A 16470-nucleotide genomic window follows, 5' to 3' on the forward strand; every position below is an offset into this window, starting at 1 on the left:
AGCCTTTCCATAGGAAAGAAGACCCCAGCCTCGGCTGAGAGCAAACAGACCAGAGTCAATGAGTGAACGGTTTAGTGTGTGTGTGTGAGACAGAGCAGTCCTCAGAGATGCAGGCCTGATCTGGGGTGCCAGTCACCACCCTCACCAACGCACAGGAGACTCATTGCTAACTTGGGATACTCAGTGATTGACAAGGGGCTCATTGTGGGAAAGCACTCTCTCCATCCTGGGTTTCGCTCCAGCACGGACGAGGTGTCGAACCTCCTTCACCCGAGCATTCCAGAGTCCTGTTGGCAGCTGGCCTCCTTAGCATGCCTGCTGGTCTGCAGCACAAGGGGTTTTCCCGCTTTAGAAACAGTTCCTGTGTTTGCTTCTTATTTTCCTACTCCTTTGTGGGTTTCACGTCACAAACCTTCACCATGACATTTAAACACCTGGGATGTGCTGGCACCTGCCGGCCTGTCTCCTCCCTCCCTGCTGCTCCCTGTCACCACTCCAGGGTCCCAGTGAGCGTCTGCAGAGGGTGCCACTGGCATCTAAGTTGTGACAGTGCAGGGCCAGTCTGCTAAGGGCAGCTCTTACCTGGCTCCTCAGGATGCCCAGTGGGCTCGAGGGTTGTCAGAACAATCCAGTAACGAGGGGAAGCGGCAGGCAAGTCAAGTCCCTTGCAGTCACATTACGCAGATGGAAGTACAGGTTGGTTCCACTCATTTTTATTTCCTCGTTTAAGAGCCTGATAATGGGGTGGGTATCTCCACTCAGGAACCCCAGTACCTTCACATGTCTCCATTCTCATATGAAGAGACTGAGAGTTTCCTTCTCTTGATAACTGATTATCTCTGGTAGCTGGCAGGGCAGCCAAGCAGGCAGGCGAGGTACCAGACTGGGCTAGGAATGCAGCCACGCCACCGGCCTTGCTCCCTCACTGTACCTAGAGCCCACAGCCTGCTGCCCGGCACATAGCAGGTTGCAGAGGGTGGGAGAAGGCACTGCGAGCCCCACCAACCGCAGGAACTGTCAAGTAAGAACTGCCCTTCGCACACATGCATGCGCACACCACGCACATGGGGGCGGTGGTAGTGCTGGGGACCCTGCAAGCACAAACCTGGGGAACTGGCGCCCCCCATCTAGCAGGGGGTAGGCACTGCCAGGCCCAGGGAGACACACAATTTAGGACTTGTTCAAGCAACTCATCACTCATGCTCATTAATTTCTACAGATTCAAAACCCAGAGCTATGGACTTGGCCCAAAATACCACCGCAGCAGCTGCATCAGCAGAACCTGCCAAGTTCTGGTCTTGCCACGTGCAGCCTGTGGGCGATTGCTGAGGATTCGGGCTTCACTGGTAGGCTCTGTACTAGGACAGACACTCCACAAGGAAGAAACCCAGTGGTGTGGGGAAAGGACACCATTCGAACACGGACACCTGCTGTCTGCTAACCCTGCAAGTCCCAAGGCACTGCCACAATGCAGGGCAGCAACTCGGGTTTCGAGGACACGGCTTCCTTACCACCGCACACACTCAGGACAAGGGGGGAGCTTGGTTAGCTTTTGGAAACACGTTCTGGAACATCTGTCTGCAATCACAGAGCTCATTTTAGCTGGCTAGAAGAAAAGCAAAGGCACCTCCTACCTGCCTCTGGACACGGGTGTCTGATTCACCCTACGCCAAGAGGGCCGCGCGGGCGACATTGCTGGCAGTGCCCTGGAAGGCATCTTAATTCAACGTCCGTGGAATCATTTCCTTCACAGAAGCTGGATCTGGAGATCTGAAATGCAGTTGGTCCTGACTCACCCCAATTACCCATCTTTTCAGTTGTTCATAGTCTGAAAATGCTCCAGCCAAAGCAGGGACAGCGATCCACAGTGAAGTCTCTAAGCTCTAATTGTTCGCTCAGAGGCCTGCGTCGCTTGGTCCATATTAATCAGCTTTGAGTCTCCGCATATAATTGCTGTTAATGAGCATGCCCACAATCACGGACTGCTAAATAGATCTGAAGAACAAATCTTTCAGGAGGAATGCGAGTCGTTTCTTTCCCTGACTGCAACACAACGACGGCCATTCATAATGAGAGTCATTAGTGTGCTCTCTGTGCTATCGGCCTGTGTCACTCAGCAAGTGCTTCTCTCCTCATTTACATTTCTTCATTTCTTTTACTGCCGATTACACAAGGGCACTGGTTAGTTCAGACCACCCGAGGCCCGTCAGTGGTGGTCTTTGAGCACTGTCACGGGCGTTATCACCTCAGCATCGCGGCCGGGCTCTCGGCCACCATTCTCTCCAGGCTGTCTTCAGACACTCAGCGTCCACTTGCTGACCGCCCCTCACTTCCCAACACCTGCCCTCAGCTTAGCAGCCACTTCTTTGCCTCCAGCCTCTTCTGGGAACGTGGTCCCCCGCCGACTCCTGCCTGCAGGGAGCCTGGCCCTTGGGAGGGGGCTGTGTTCTCCCCCCAGAGGAGGCTCTTGCTAGTCTCTCCTCTCATGTTTCAAGGGCTGGAAGATGGAACTGGGACCCTTGGTCCTCCTCTGCCTAAAGACCCCTCCCTCCTAAGCACACTAGTGTCCTCTAGGCCCCGACCCCACACACCTGTGCCTGCTCCTTGTTCCTGCTCTTGTCTTCTCAAGTCTTCTGTTGACCTCACCACAGCTAGGTCCACCCCTGCACGGGACACCACGGCAAGGTCCACCCCTGCACGGGGCACCATGGCTAGGTCCACCCCTGAATGGGGCACCACCTCATGTGTATTTTCTGATGAGCAGTCTGTCCTTCCACCACATTTGAGCTTCCCCAGGATTGATGCCTGACCCACCTGAAGACCATTAACTCATGGCCTCTACTGTTTTCTACCCACAGCTCCCCTGGCTTCAGCCCCCCATGACCAGGTGGGTTTCGCTGTCTGTGGTGATACACCCTGAACTCCCGGTCTCACCCAGGGGCCAGGTTCCCAGCACCAGGAGCCCCACCTGTGGATCACGTGCAGGGAGGTGGGCAGCCATGCTCCTGGACAGGCATGGAGCTGGGTCGTCTGCTTGGCCTCTGGTCCACTCAGGCCTCCACGACCTGGCACTCCCAGCACCTGCTCGAGGGGCTTCCCTGGGCCTGAGGCCACCAACTCGTTGCTGCTCTGCAGACCATGCTCCCTCCTCCTGGCCCACTCCTCCCGCCCTCTGACAAGGGAGCTCCGGTAAAATGTGTTAGGAAAACTGAAGGATGCATGGAGAGACAACTCCGCGTCCTCCTGGAAGTGCTGACGGGTACGGGGGCACTTCCAGGCAGGCCTCCTGGAGGCCTGTGGGCCTGCACGCCCACTGGCTCCTCCTTCCAGCCACAGGCGGAAGTACCAGGGTTCCAGGCAGGGGATGCAGGAGGACGGCACCTGAGCAGCAGTCAGAGAGGAAGGCCCAGGGCTGGGCCAGGGGTGCTGTGCAGCACCCTGTGAAGTGTGGCCTTGCTTAATTAGAAGCACCATCTCCAAACTGTGGGGTCTGGGACTCCCAGGCAGACACCATCCTGGTTCTCCCCTCTCGCCAGAGCGACGCCTGTGCCCACAGACACAGAAGTACCTTCGTGCTGGCCTGCCACTGAGGAAAGAACCACCCTGTGAGCTACATTTCTTCTATGTCTACATCTGTGCTCTTAAATTTAGCTCCAAAACCTGAATAGAACTCTACATAAAAATAACCCCCCAGAGTAAACACTCTGCATGTGTGTGTGTGTGTGTGTGTGTTTTGAATCAGTTTTGTGTTCAAATAATATCACAATAACCAAATGACAACAACAAAAGCTAACGACCTATAATTTCAGAACAAACAAGAAAGAAAGGCACAACCACCCCCAGGAGAGTTCCAGAACAGGGAGAGGCACTTTCTCCTGCTGTTGTCTACCAGGCCCATTGCCTCTGCATCCTGCCCCCCTGAAGCGGGCTCAGCCATGAGACGGTGCTCCAAGGCCTTGCACACCTTACCTGATACCCTCGGTGCTGGGAAGCATGCTCAGCATGTAGCTCTGAGCGACGTGAGAATATACATGTCAAAGATCTGAGGACCACTTCAATAACCTAACCTGGTGAGAGTCACAGGGGAGTGGGCCTCAAACAGTTAGAGGGGAAGCTGTCCCGTGCTCACAAGGCAATCTGGACTGTTATCTGTAAGTCTGGCTAAGGAAATAAAGACACAGAAATAAAGCACAGAATAACTGGGCTTCTGAGAAGTGCTGACGGGTACGGGGGCACTTCCAGGCAGTGCCAGGGACACCTCCTGGTCCTGGAGGCCATTCATCTCCCCCGGGGAGGAAGAGTGAGGACTGCAGAAAGCTGGCCTCGGTTCCCGCCCTCTCAGCTGCTGCCCGGCCAGGGGCAGAAGGAGGCAGAGAGCTCCCTGTGAGACTGACCCAGGAGGGTGGCTGGAAGGGGCCTGGGGTCACCCAGCACGAACACCAGAGTCAGCCAGTCACTAGAGGTGGGCCCCATAGGCTCCACAGACAGCACGGGGGAACTAGTCCCACCGCACAGGAATGAGAGGCATTTCCTTGGTGACTCCTGGGTAGACTTCATCAGGTCTAACGAGGGAGGGAGGTGTCAGCAGGAGGCCCACAGCACAGCAAGGGCGTCTTCACTCGGTGGAGGCGTGCGCCTGGCGGAACTGTGTGCACAGATTGGGACACGGCTGTACGTCAGTGCACGCACACGGCTCAGAACTGACAGCCACGCCTTGTGCTGGGGTGATACGGCCTCAAGCCATCTTTAAACATTTCCTCCTATAGATCAGTGGGCAACTCCACGGGCAGGCGCTTCAGAGACCCTGACACTCGGCTGGGACTCACTCCCCCCCCCCCCCCCCCCCCCCGGGCACCATCAGGCCCTCCCTGCGGGTAGTTTTCAAGCTCTACAGGATTATAAATCTGACAGCCCCTTCCATGGAAAAACAGGCTGCACTAATTCACACCAGTGCAGAAAGAGTGGAAATCTAGCAAATGTGAAAATGGTTTCAAATTCCTGCAATGGACAACTCAGCATCCTGCCATCTTATCTAAGGACACTGTATGTGGAGACTTCTCTGCTCTGAGGAGGAGGCTGTCCGTGGAGCCCCCTTCCCTCTGAGGAGGGGGCTGTCTGTGGTCCCCCTTCCCTCTGAGGAGGGGGCTGTCTGTGGATCCCTCTGCCCTCTGAGAAGGAGGCTGTCATGGAGCCCCCTTCCCTCTGAGGAGGGGGCTGTCCGTGGTCCCCCTTCCCTCTGAGGAGGAGGCTGCAGGGGATGACACCTCTCCCCTCTGAGGTGGAAGCTGCTGGAGGTGAGGGATCTTTCGACTTCCTGTCAGCAGCATCTGCTATCCTTGGCAGGGGAGGGGAGGTGAAAGAACATCTGTGAAGCCATCCTAACAACTATGTTAAGTGCTGGAGACTCAAGGAAAAAATGCCACTTTGTCATCCCAGGAAGGACACACGACTAAGACACCACAGCCTCACAAGTCAACCTCCAGAGCTAAGGGCTGCAGGCAGGGGCTGCTGAAGACGGCCGGAGACATACACCCGGGTAACAATGACACCTGTGACGAATCGGTCACCTCCCGAAGCCACCATCTGTGTTACAGCAGCAAGACCTCTGACCTCCTTCCCCACCTGGTAAGTGGCATGATCCCCGCAGGCTAGCGCATGGGCCTTGGGAGACAAGCAGAACGTGATGGGACACCTTAGGGAAGCTTCCTCTTCAGTACACGACCCACAAAGCCCTTTAGGAAATGTACCAGTAAACCAAAGGGAATATATCTACATAAGTTATTGCTAAGTTTAAGATTCTGGAAGGAATTAGCACACCATAAAATGAGTTTTTCACTGGGGCTCCCGAGAGAATCCCAGTACACTGCACACTCTGTGGGTTTAGGTAGCATCTTTATTCCACTGAGCTTGAATATATAAGAGCAATAAGATCACAGTGAAGAGAATTCACTGTGAATCAAGACCTGGGCCAGGAATCTGCTTATGTTATTTATCAAATGCGTATAAAGCCCTATGTTTATATAGTGTATATTTTCCACACTGACTTTCACAATACCCCTGAATCACAACGGAAGGGCCTATTTTCTCTGCTTCTCTGATAGAAACGCTGCAGTTGTCTAGCCCCAGCAGCTCTGCCCCATGGAGGAGCAAGGGCCTGGTGCTCCTGACTCCTGCCCAGTGCTCTCTCGAGCCCCGGCTGTGCTCACCCGCTTGCTTTCTCTCTCCTTGGAACTCTGGGGCCATGTGAGAAAGAAAGGGGCTCAGCACACTCTCCATGCAGACAGAGCATGTCCCGGAGCAGATGTGGGACAGTCAAGCACTGTGCAAACGCCAGGACACAGCCTCCCGTGGAGGACTCTGGTGGTGGCTGAGGCCGTGTCTGAGATGGCCTCAGTGCCCCCCACCCCACCCGGTCTTCTTGCCTTGTCAGTGGGCCCCGTAACGAGTTTCTAACTCACAGAATAGGATAAAATGTGGGGATATCACATCTGACATTAGCTTGTCAAATGCGTGACATCCATTTTGCTGGTTTGCCGCTCTGATGGGGACACATTGGGGCTGTCCCCAGCCAAGCAAGCTGTTTGCTTCGGGCCACTATGGGTGTGGTGGTTTGTATGCAGCAGCAGAGAGCTGAAAAGATCCATCCACACGTCAATCATTCTTCCAACTTAAAGACTGGGCGATTGCTTGTGCTCTCGTTTAGATGAGATTTGGGTAAAATGCTATTTGGAACAGAACAACACTCCAGCCAGGGGCAACAACAGTCCCCCATTGACTCCTTTAAACATGGCTGGGGATTCTTCACAAATATTCAGTGGCTTTTTCAGAAAATATTCTCTAAGGAAGAATATTTTCCAGATACAATTTCTCTTTCCTCTTAGAAAATCACAAAATGTATTAATATTTTTAAATGATCAAAAATATTGCATTTAAAATTCTTTTTTCTTCCCTCAAAGAATTTTGGAAACTTCCCATGTTTGTCAAGCAAGAAGAAACATGATACTCAAATAACTTTGTTTTAAGGCAATTTTTACCTATTAGTAGTTAGTGTGGTGTTCAAGATAAAAATTAGTGTTCCCCCAACATCTAGCTGAGTTTCAAGACAACCCTCCAGGTTCTGTACATTATGAAATAATACGACACTTTATCTATGAGAGAACAAAACAAACTCACTTAGCGAACATTACCTGTTTGGGGCAGGAACGATCTTTTGAGAAGAAATGAGACACTGGAAATCAACACACTTTGCAAACTGTAAGTCTGGACCACAAAAATAAAAACATGGTATTTTATTATTTTTCCATATTCCAGGCAAGTATCACAGCCTGGAAAATGGAAAGCTGTGCTTGAGCGTACTCCTTCTCAAATCTACTCGACAACTGTTGCTCTTCACACTTCTTAAAGTGCAAGGAACCAGATGGGACTTCATCCAGAAGGCTCCTGGGAGCAGGGTGTTCATCACCTCGCGAGAGAGATCAGGGCCGCTGTTGGGCGCTCTGGCCAGTAAGCGACTATCTAGCCAGACAACCTGAAATCCTTCTGAGCATCTCACTCAGGTTAGCCATGCCTCCTGGAGCAGCAAAGAGAGTCCTTCTGCTGAGTCTTCCTTCCTCGGGTGTGGAGATGATGGTCTGGGGAGTTTCCAAGGAGAAGAGGCTGAATCGGGCATGATCCAGGGATGCCATGCCCAGGTACTCTGCACCCAGAGATAGCTGGGGTAAGTGTAGGAAATGCAGAGTCCCAAAGCGAAACACTGCCTTTTAGGGGGTCAAGTTCACCAACTACGCCCCATCAAATAGATAAAGATGCCCAATTTTACAGAAGAGTTTGAAGAGAGAAATAAAAACTGTTATAGATAACAGACATTCAAGAAAGTAAAACAATAAACTGAAAATGGAATTGAAAAAGTCTGCACCTGGAGGAATACATTTGAAATACCCAAAAAGTGACACAGCTATCAAATCAAGTTTGGAAACTGCGTGTGGAGGGAGGAAGTTGGGAGAGAAGGAAGAGGAAGGAAGGATGGAGGGAGGGAAAGAAAAAAGGAAACTCAGGCCCAGGAAGTTTTAGGCTGCTTCTCAAACCCAGGGTGAGATTTTATAGAAAATTCTGACAAAATTTTATGAGATGTTCACATGAAGTGCTAAGAACAGGCATTTATATAAAATAGAAGTCACAGCTCTCACCAGATCACAGATGGCCAGGAGGTAATGCACACGGTGCTCAGGGGAAACTGGTGACTGTCTTTCATCGTTAGGGTAAAAGGTACCGTTTTAGATAATGGAGGAAGGATGCACAGAAAGGAAAGGCAAATCTCTGTGTAGAGGCCATCTCCCCAAGAAAATCCCCAGAAATGGCTCCTAAGATAAGTGTGTTTCTTCTCCTCTGCCAAGGAAGTTTCTGGACCTTTCATCTCTCCTAGGTGGCAGTGTGACCAGAGACTATCCCAGGACCACAGAGGATTGCAGGATTCAAAACTCAGGAAGAGTAAGATTTAAGGAAATACAATTAACGAGGCATCAGAGCAAAAAAGCAAACTCTTTGTAGACAGAAAAGGGAGGTACTCACTGGTTCCACGTTATATGAAAAAAGTGCGTATTTTTTATCTGGAGATATTTCATATCTGATGGCTCTTAATGATTCCTGAAAGAAAAAAAAAAAGAGAGAATTATAGAGTATTGCATATAACAACTCAGAATCTTATAGCAGAACTGCCTGATAATGCCACTTTCCAAATCTGCTAATGGAACTAGTTAGCAGCCCCCTGGCTAACTAAAGATGGCGGTATCAATGGGTTAACACAGCCTATGTACACAGTGAGATTATTCAGATATGAAGAAGAATGGAATCATGTCATCTGCAGGAGAATGGCTGGAACTTGGGCCCATTATGTTATGTGAAATCAGCCAAACTCAGAAGGGCAAGGGTCATAGGTTCTTCTCTCACATGAGGAAGCTAGAGAGGAAAAGGGGAAGAACAGAGGTGATGGAGGGGAATCTCCTGGGAGTCAAAGGGAGACCAGTGGAGGAAAGGGGAGGGGGAGAGCATGCTGGGGGAGGGGGAAAGACTGGGGAATGACACTGGCTAGAGTGTGCTGTTACACTGTGCATGTACCAGTGTGCAAGGACAAGTCCCACCATGTGCAGAGTGTGCTGTTACACTGTGCATGTACCAGTGTGCAAGGACAAGTCCCACCATGTGCAGAGTGTGCTGTTACACTGTGCATGTACCAGTGTGCAAGGACAAGTCCCACCATGTGCAGAGTGTGCTGTTACACTGTGCATGTACCAGTGTGCAAGGACAAGTCCCACCATGTGCAGAGTGTGCTGTTACACTGTGCATGTACCAGTGTGCAAGGACAAGTCCCACCATGTGCAGAGTGTGCTGTTACACTGTGCATGTACCAGTGTGCAAGGACAAGTCCCACCATGTGCAGAGTGTGCTGTTACACTGTGCATGTACCAGTGTGTAAGGACAAATCCCACCATGTGTACATCTACAACGCACCAGGGAAAGTGTGGAAAAAGAAAAAAAATGGTTGCATCCTTTCTTTGTTAGCAGAACAACATTTCACTGGTGCTTTTTCAATTTTTTTCAAAATTCAACAGAGAGTGGCCATTGTAACAAACTCATAGACCTAAGTCTTCCCTTGCAAGACTCCCCATGGTGGGGGTGGCTTCATTCGCATGCTCAGCAGCATGTGTTAAGCAGAGCTGCTACTAAAGTAGAACAACGTGTACATGTTACTCTGCAGCTTGTTTTCCACCAGCCCAGGTGTCCCCACCAGTCAGCACACAGAGGTCTCGGTCTCCCTCTTTCCATCAACTGTCTTCACTGCACATCCAGCGGCCACCAACCAGGGTGATTTCCCTTGCCTCGGCCCCTCTGCTTGGCCCCTCCAGGAATCCTCCCTGCCAGCCTGCCATGAATCACTCTGTATGTGTTCAGACGACCACAGGGTTGCAGGGAGACAGGGCAAAGTGACATCGCATGTGATTTCCTCATGCAAGGATACTTTAAGGAAGTGACCTGTAGGGATTAGGTTTGTTTGGACCGGCGATCTTTCAAGATGTCATCCCACTGTCCTCACCTACATGTACACTCCTTCACTCAGTCCTTGCTCACAGGTGACAGTCTTGTTATTCTTGGTGGTTATGCCCCACAAAGTCACCATGAACACAGCCAGGACACTGAGCCATTGCTCCTGGGGAAACACAGGCCTGGGTTCGGGCAAGCCTTCCTGTGCACACTGTCAACTGACCAATGCGTAGCCTGGCTTTCTGTGTGTTTCTGTTTAAAGATGTGCTGTTGGTTCCCCGAAACTGAACTCGTGGCCCACAGCACCTGAAGAAGCTGATCTGACACTGGTTTTTCTGTAAGGCACATCACACCTTCCAGCACCCAGGACGCTGGACGGTACTTTAGCACCTTGCCTGGGGACCATTTTAACAGTGGAAATGCCAACAAACACAAGCAGGTGGAAAAACATAGCACTCAACAGAACACACACACACATGCACACACACACATGCACGCACACACATCGTTTGCACCAGAGAGCTGAGAGCGGAAAGCAGACACGGCCCAGGGAGGGCTCAGCCAGGAGCACAGCCTCAGAGGACCCTTTTTTCCTGCTGTGCTGAAGGACCCCAAAGGTGTGTATTACTTGGGGGATACAAATAAATCTAACCACGAAGGCGAGTCTGCAGACACAGAGGATGGGAATCAGGACACTGGGGGACAGAGCTTCCTGACAGCAGCAATTGTCAACCCTGTGAAGAGGGATTCGCCGTGTGCCTTCACTGACGCGCGGTCTAAAACTTTCACCGGACAGGCATCCAAGGCTGGGAGTGAGGAGCGGCGGGTTCTTTTGCGGTTCTCGTTTTTAATTCAAACGTGCTGCCAGGTTGCCTTCCAAAGGGGCATGGCACCCCTGCAACATCCAGACGCTTCCCGCCCGCCCCCCTCTGGAGCACAGGCCCCTCGCCCGCAGCGCTGCCCGCCGTGGTGTGAAAGGGCGTGGAAGGGTGTGCGCTGGCAGCCTAGCTCCCACGCACAGGTGTGCTGGCGTCTCATCATCCTGGGGCAGACAATGTGGGCTTGTCCTCAGAAACCCCTGCTCCCCCTTGAAAGCCGTTCCCCAGGCCCTGATTTCACTCCCCGGTTCTCTCTGAAGCTCACTATCATGTTTCACCCACCACTCAACCAATTCGCTCTTCTCCAGGTTCCTGGGCTCAGTCTGCTTGAGGCCCTGATTCCCAGGGGCCTGTCCCCAGAGCCACCCCTCCTCAAAGCCCAGCGCTTCCTGCCTCTTCCCAGCTCCTCTGTGCCCTTGCTGCTTCCCTTGGTCTCCCTGACCCTGGACTAATACTTGGGGCTCTTCACTCCTCTACTCAGAACCACTTTCTAGGTGAAGTTATCCAGACCCAAGGTCCTAAGAACCACGTTCCAGCTAGGGATCCTGCCGAGCCGCCTGCACTTGGCCAGTCTGACCTTGACCTCAGATAGTATATCCGACTGCCTCCCTGAAACTCTCCCTGATGTACAGAGGGCGTCACCAGGCGCACCCCAGCTCCTTCTCTCCCCCCCCCCCCCCAGTTTCTGGAACCTTCCCCCTCCTGTTGGGGTGCAACCATCCATTCCCTTGAGAGCTCAGCCAAACTCCTGACTGCCTTGTATTGCTCTCTCTGTTCTGCACCCCTTAGGTCCAGAGGGTCAGAAATTGCCACTGGTTTCCTATTGAGGCAGAACCAGCCCCCTTCCCTGTGGCCACCCTCCCCTGAGGCTGGGCAGTGACCTTCAGCTGCCTTTCAGGCCCTCATTGGCCCAGCTGTGTCCAGTCTCACCACAGTGGTCAGGGCCACCCTCTGGTGTGGAAGTCACCAGCTGGCTCCCACGGCATCCTGCCCCACAGAAGGCTGCCCTCTCCCAGCCTGTCCCCCTCCTCCACTCTGCCCATCGTGCCAGCCTCAGGCCTGCCCAGGCCCTGCAGGGTCCCCACCTCTGCACCCCCCAGTCCTCTGGCTGCAAATGTTCTTGTGCTTTCATTCCTTACGGATTTTCCTGAAATGCCACCTCTGAGTGAGGCCTCCCTTCTCCCTCAGCGGCCACATGCCAAGAAATCAAGAGCTTCCTGCTGGCTTTCCACAGTGCCCTGCTCTGGGTTATGTCCTCAGACCTGTCCTTATCTAAGATAATACCTGCTTCTCTCATTTATCACTAGACGGCAGGCTCCCCGAGAGGAGGTTGCTTGTTTAAATCTTTATCTCAGCAATATCTTGTGGTGTTTTAGCATAAAGGTCTTGTCCACACTTTATTAAATTCATCTCTAATTTTTTAATGATTGATATTTTGCCCATATGAAATATACATGTATACTTCAATCTCAATGTGAAATCCTCTATTACTAATCTGCAGGAATGTGATGCATTTTAGAACCTTGATATTATATTCTGAAACTTTGCTAAATCTGTTTCAGTAGGGATTTTTAAAAAGGTTCCTAGAATTTTCTACATAACTGTTTTCGGTGGATGTTTTTCTCCTTTTTACTGCCTCTCGCCACATCACACTGTGAGGAGCGGCCCAATCTGAGTGGTGGTAGCCACGAAGGCCAGTCTGGCCTCCGGAGGGGCACCTGCTCCATCGTCTCCCATAGTACTGGTGACGGACCTTCCCTGCAGGGGATTTATCAGGTAGGGGCGAGCCTCTCTACTTCCAGGGCTGCAAGTTTCTAGGATGAATGTGTGTTGGACTTTCTCAAACGCCGCTCAATACTTACTGAGATGATTGGGCTTTTCTGCTCTTTTAGCCTGCCAGTATCACACATTGTGTTGTTGATCTCAAGTGTTAGATGCACCCTGCGCTCCTGGAAGGAGCACTGTGGCCGTATTGTTTGGTGAGACCTTTGTTGGGTTTTCCTCTCAGAGTACTTCCTGACTTCAGGAATGGATCAGGGAAGCATTTCCTCTTCTTCTCCTACTTGTCCTCTATCTTAGTCCCCTTTCCGTTGCTGTGACAAAACACCTGAGACTGAATAATGTGGAAAGAGTAGAATTTTGTTTGCCTCACAGGTCTGGAGGCTGGGAAGTCCATGCACACGGCCCCAGCATCTGCTCAGAGTCTGGTGGGCTTCTTGCAGCACCACGACCCTATGAGGGCACCAGGTGGCAAGTCAGAGCAGGCATGCTGCTGTGTGTCTGCTCTTTGGCTCACTAGGTGGCTCCTGTTTTCTCTGGGGCCCTCACCTTAGGACCTCACTTGGTGCTAATTACCACCCATAGAACCACCTCTAACTACACTGATGGACTTTAGGATTAAGTTCCTGACCTTGAACTCTGAAGGACACACTCAGACCACTGTGTTCTCTAAGTTTCTGCAGAGCTGATGTTATTTCTTCCTTAAATGACTGGTAGAACTGATCAGGAGAGCAACTTGGGCCTCTTTTCCTCATGTGGAGCTCTTCAGTTCTTAACCCAAGTTAGTCCATCAGTCTAGGGCTGCCCTGGTAAGAAATTCTCCAAGGGTGAGCTGTGGTCGTGTGTGTCTTTCCGGGATTTCTCTATTTCATTAATGTTGGCAAGTTTATTAACATAAAGCTCTTCAGACTATCCTCATGTCTTTTTCATTTCTGTGGTGATGGTGATGGTGCTGGGTTGGGTTGATGCTCCATCTACATCTAAATAAAGAACAATTAGAACCTCAGCTGGACATGGTGGAGCACCACGACTGACAGAAGGACGACGCCAGCAGAACCCGGCAGAGCACAGCTTTCTCAAAGCAGTCGGGTGGGCCATCGGCTTGGGGGTGCTGGCCGAGGCCCATGCCACCAAGTTAGTGGGGGTTCATGCTCTGCAGTTGCACACTTTGGCCATCCCAGCCTCCAGGCCCCCGATGGCTATGGACACTTGAGACGGTAGGTCCCCTTTTCCACCAGGCACAAGTAATGGATGCAAAAACCACCAGCACACTCAGGACTCTGAACCGAAGATCTATTCCCGGCGACCCCGCAGGCCTCAGCTCAGGCACATTTTTGTTATTTCCTCTTACTTTTAATTTTCTGATCAATTTGGAAAAACTCTCCATAGATTTCAAACGTTATCTTTTTATTTGTTGCCTGGATTTTTTGCAAATATTGTCTGACTTTACAAATCCTTGAAATTTTATATGGGAGGTGAAACATAGCAGTCTTATCTTCTGGATTTCCCATTTTGATTAAAAAGTTCTCTTTTGCACTAAACCAAATGACAGATTTTTAAAAGCACTTGATCCTTCAATGCAATGTAATCTGATTTTTTGTCCTTGTGAAATGGTGCGTATTTCCTTGGAGAGGAACGTGGTTGTGTAGCATGGTGGTCTGACTGTATGCCCATCTCCCCCGCGGGCTTCATAAGTCAAGTGCCCATCACGGTGGAATCTGCTTTTGGACCCTTTAGACTTTGACCACTCTGTGCTGTTTCCATGTGGAGTTTGACAGCTGGAAGCTTGGACTCCGGGTCCAGAAAGCCCGTGATTCACCACTGTTCACACCACTTACTCTGAGATTCTGAGGACTTCGTAACTTCTGGCGCCTCTGTCCTACCAAGGCGCACGTGGGCATTCTGAGGAGAGACTGCGACCCTGTGCACAGCGAGAGCTGGAAGTGAAGCTGTCATTGCTGCGGGCTGAGGGAGTCTATGAAGTGCTCACGCCAGGTGCAGGCCACGAGCAGGTGATTGTTCTTACACGTAACGACTAGGATCATCTTGTCAAATGTTTGACACTAAAGGATTTGCAGAGTTCTGATTAGGGTTATATTAATTTTCATATCAACTTTAACATTTTAATATTATCCTCTTATCTAAGACCATTCTGTATCTTTACATTTTTTCAAGTATTTAACAAGATTTTATAGTTTTCTTTATCTGGTTCTGATGGTGTTCTTGTTATTCTTTTTCTTTGTTTTTGTTGTAGATTCATGCCCACTTTTAGGTTCTTATATCAGTGAAGACAAAAGCGATTGACTTATTAGTGTCTCTCTTATATTCAGCCACATTAACAAATCTAACTTTTTTTTTTTTTGAACTAAGGTCTTTTAGATTTCCTATGGATGGAATCACAGGGAAAGGGGATGTTTTCCTTTAATTTTTAGCTCTTATTCCAGTTATTTGCACGAACGCGTTCGATGCTGAGGTGAGGTTGAGGACCCCAGACAGCTGGCTGCACTTGAAACGGCTCTGTTGTTGCCACTGGGTACTTTTCACTGCTGGTTGGTTCTTGGTAAATAAACTACATCCTATTTAAGTAGTTTTTCATCCTGTCCTCACCCAGGACACTTTTTGGAAGCTGCTGACAAGTTTCACCAGCTGCCCCTCAGCACTAGCCACTAAACCATACCGATGTTGTGCTGTTTGTTGGTTGTAACAGTGTTTGTTGACTGACTTCCTGACACTTAAGTACTGTTGTCATGAGGAAACCTTATCTATTTGCAGCGGCTCCTAGTGAAGCAGGAAGAAGCGACTGGGGGCTGGGGGGATTCTCAGGGGTGGTGGCCACAGCCTGCCTCTGGCTTTATTCATCTAAAGATCATCTAGAAGTCCCGGTGCCATTTCCCAGCACGCATTTCCCGTTGGGAAAGGCAGAACATGTGAAGCTGGGGTTGCGGTGCAGCAGGCAGGGATGAGTGGCGGCCCCCTGAGGCCTCCAGGTGCTTCCCGTTGAGCTCTGGCCAACCTGACCGCAGGAGTCGTTGTTTGCATTGGGCTAAACTGATTCCACTTTGTATCTGGAGCCTGAGGGCAGCAAGCAGGATCTCCAAGGGTGATGCTGAGAGGCGCAATGGTCTCCACCGGCACGGGCAAGGGACAGGAAGCTGTAGATCCTTCCAGTTCAACCACCGTGCCTTGGCCTATGGAGCGGCCCTTTGTGCCATCTAGAGGTAATGTCCAGCAGCCCCCCTTGGCCACGGTTTCACATCCAGCACTTCCAGGTACCCAGTCAACCATGAACTGGAAATATTGAGTGGAAAATTTCAAAAATAATTCATGTTTCCAAGTGCGTGCCCTGAGGAGGGGATCGCACTCTCCTGCTCCATCCTGCTGAGTGAGTGGCCCTCCGCCCAGCGTGTCCATGCTGTATACACTACCTGCCCGAGGCTCCCGAGCAGCCGCCTCCGGGGCAGACTGTGCGAGCATCGCAGTGTCTGTCTTCAGGTGACCCTGATTTCACCTAATAGGGCCCAGAGCACAAAAGCACGGCTGCTGGCGTGGAGCTGTGGCAAACAAAGCTGTGAAGGCTCATTCAAGGGAGATGGTGAGATGCTTGACTTAAAAAGGAAAAAAAAAATTCCCGCACTGGAATTAGTAGAATCTATGTGAGGAATGAATTTTCTACCCATGAAATTGTGATAAAGGAAAATGAAATTCATGCTAGTTTTTCTCTGAACCTGAGCCTGCCTAAACTCTGGCCTTGGTGAGGTTAGGTGAGATGGAGACA

The 16470-nt window shown here is 50.9% G+C and overlaps 1 protein-coding gene across 6 annotated transcripts in view; it reads right to left on the minus strand.

The window, feature by feature from the left end:
• Positions 1–16470, minus strand: part of DPP6 (dipeptidyl peptidase like 6) — a 934588-nt gene that overhangs the window by 262739 nt on the left and 655379 nt on the right. For all 6 annotated transcript variants that reach the window (XM_079149262.1, XM_079149264.1, XM_079149261.1 and 3 more), the window contains exon 5: positions 8569–8643. In XM_079149262.1, coding sequence (XP_079005388.1) covers positions 8569–8643 — 75 coding nt within the window. The remainder of the gene's footprint in view (positions 1–8568; positions 8644–16470) is intronic.

Source organism: Sciurus vulgaris (genome assembly GCF_902686455.1).
Source record: "Sciurus vulgaris genome assembly, chromosome: 8".
Classification (NCBI taxonomy): domain Eukaryota; kingdom Metazoa; phylum Chordata; class Mammalia; order Rodentia; family Sciuridae; genus Sciurus; species Sciurus vulgaris.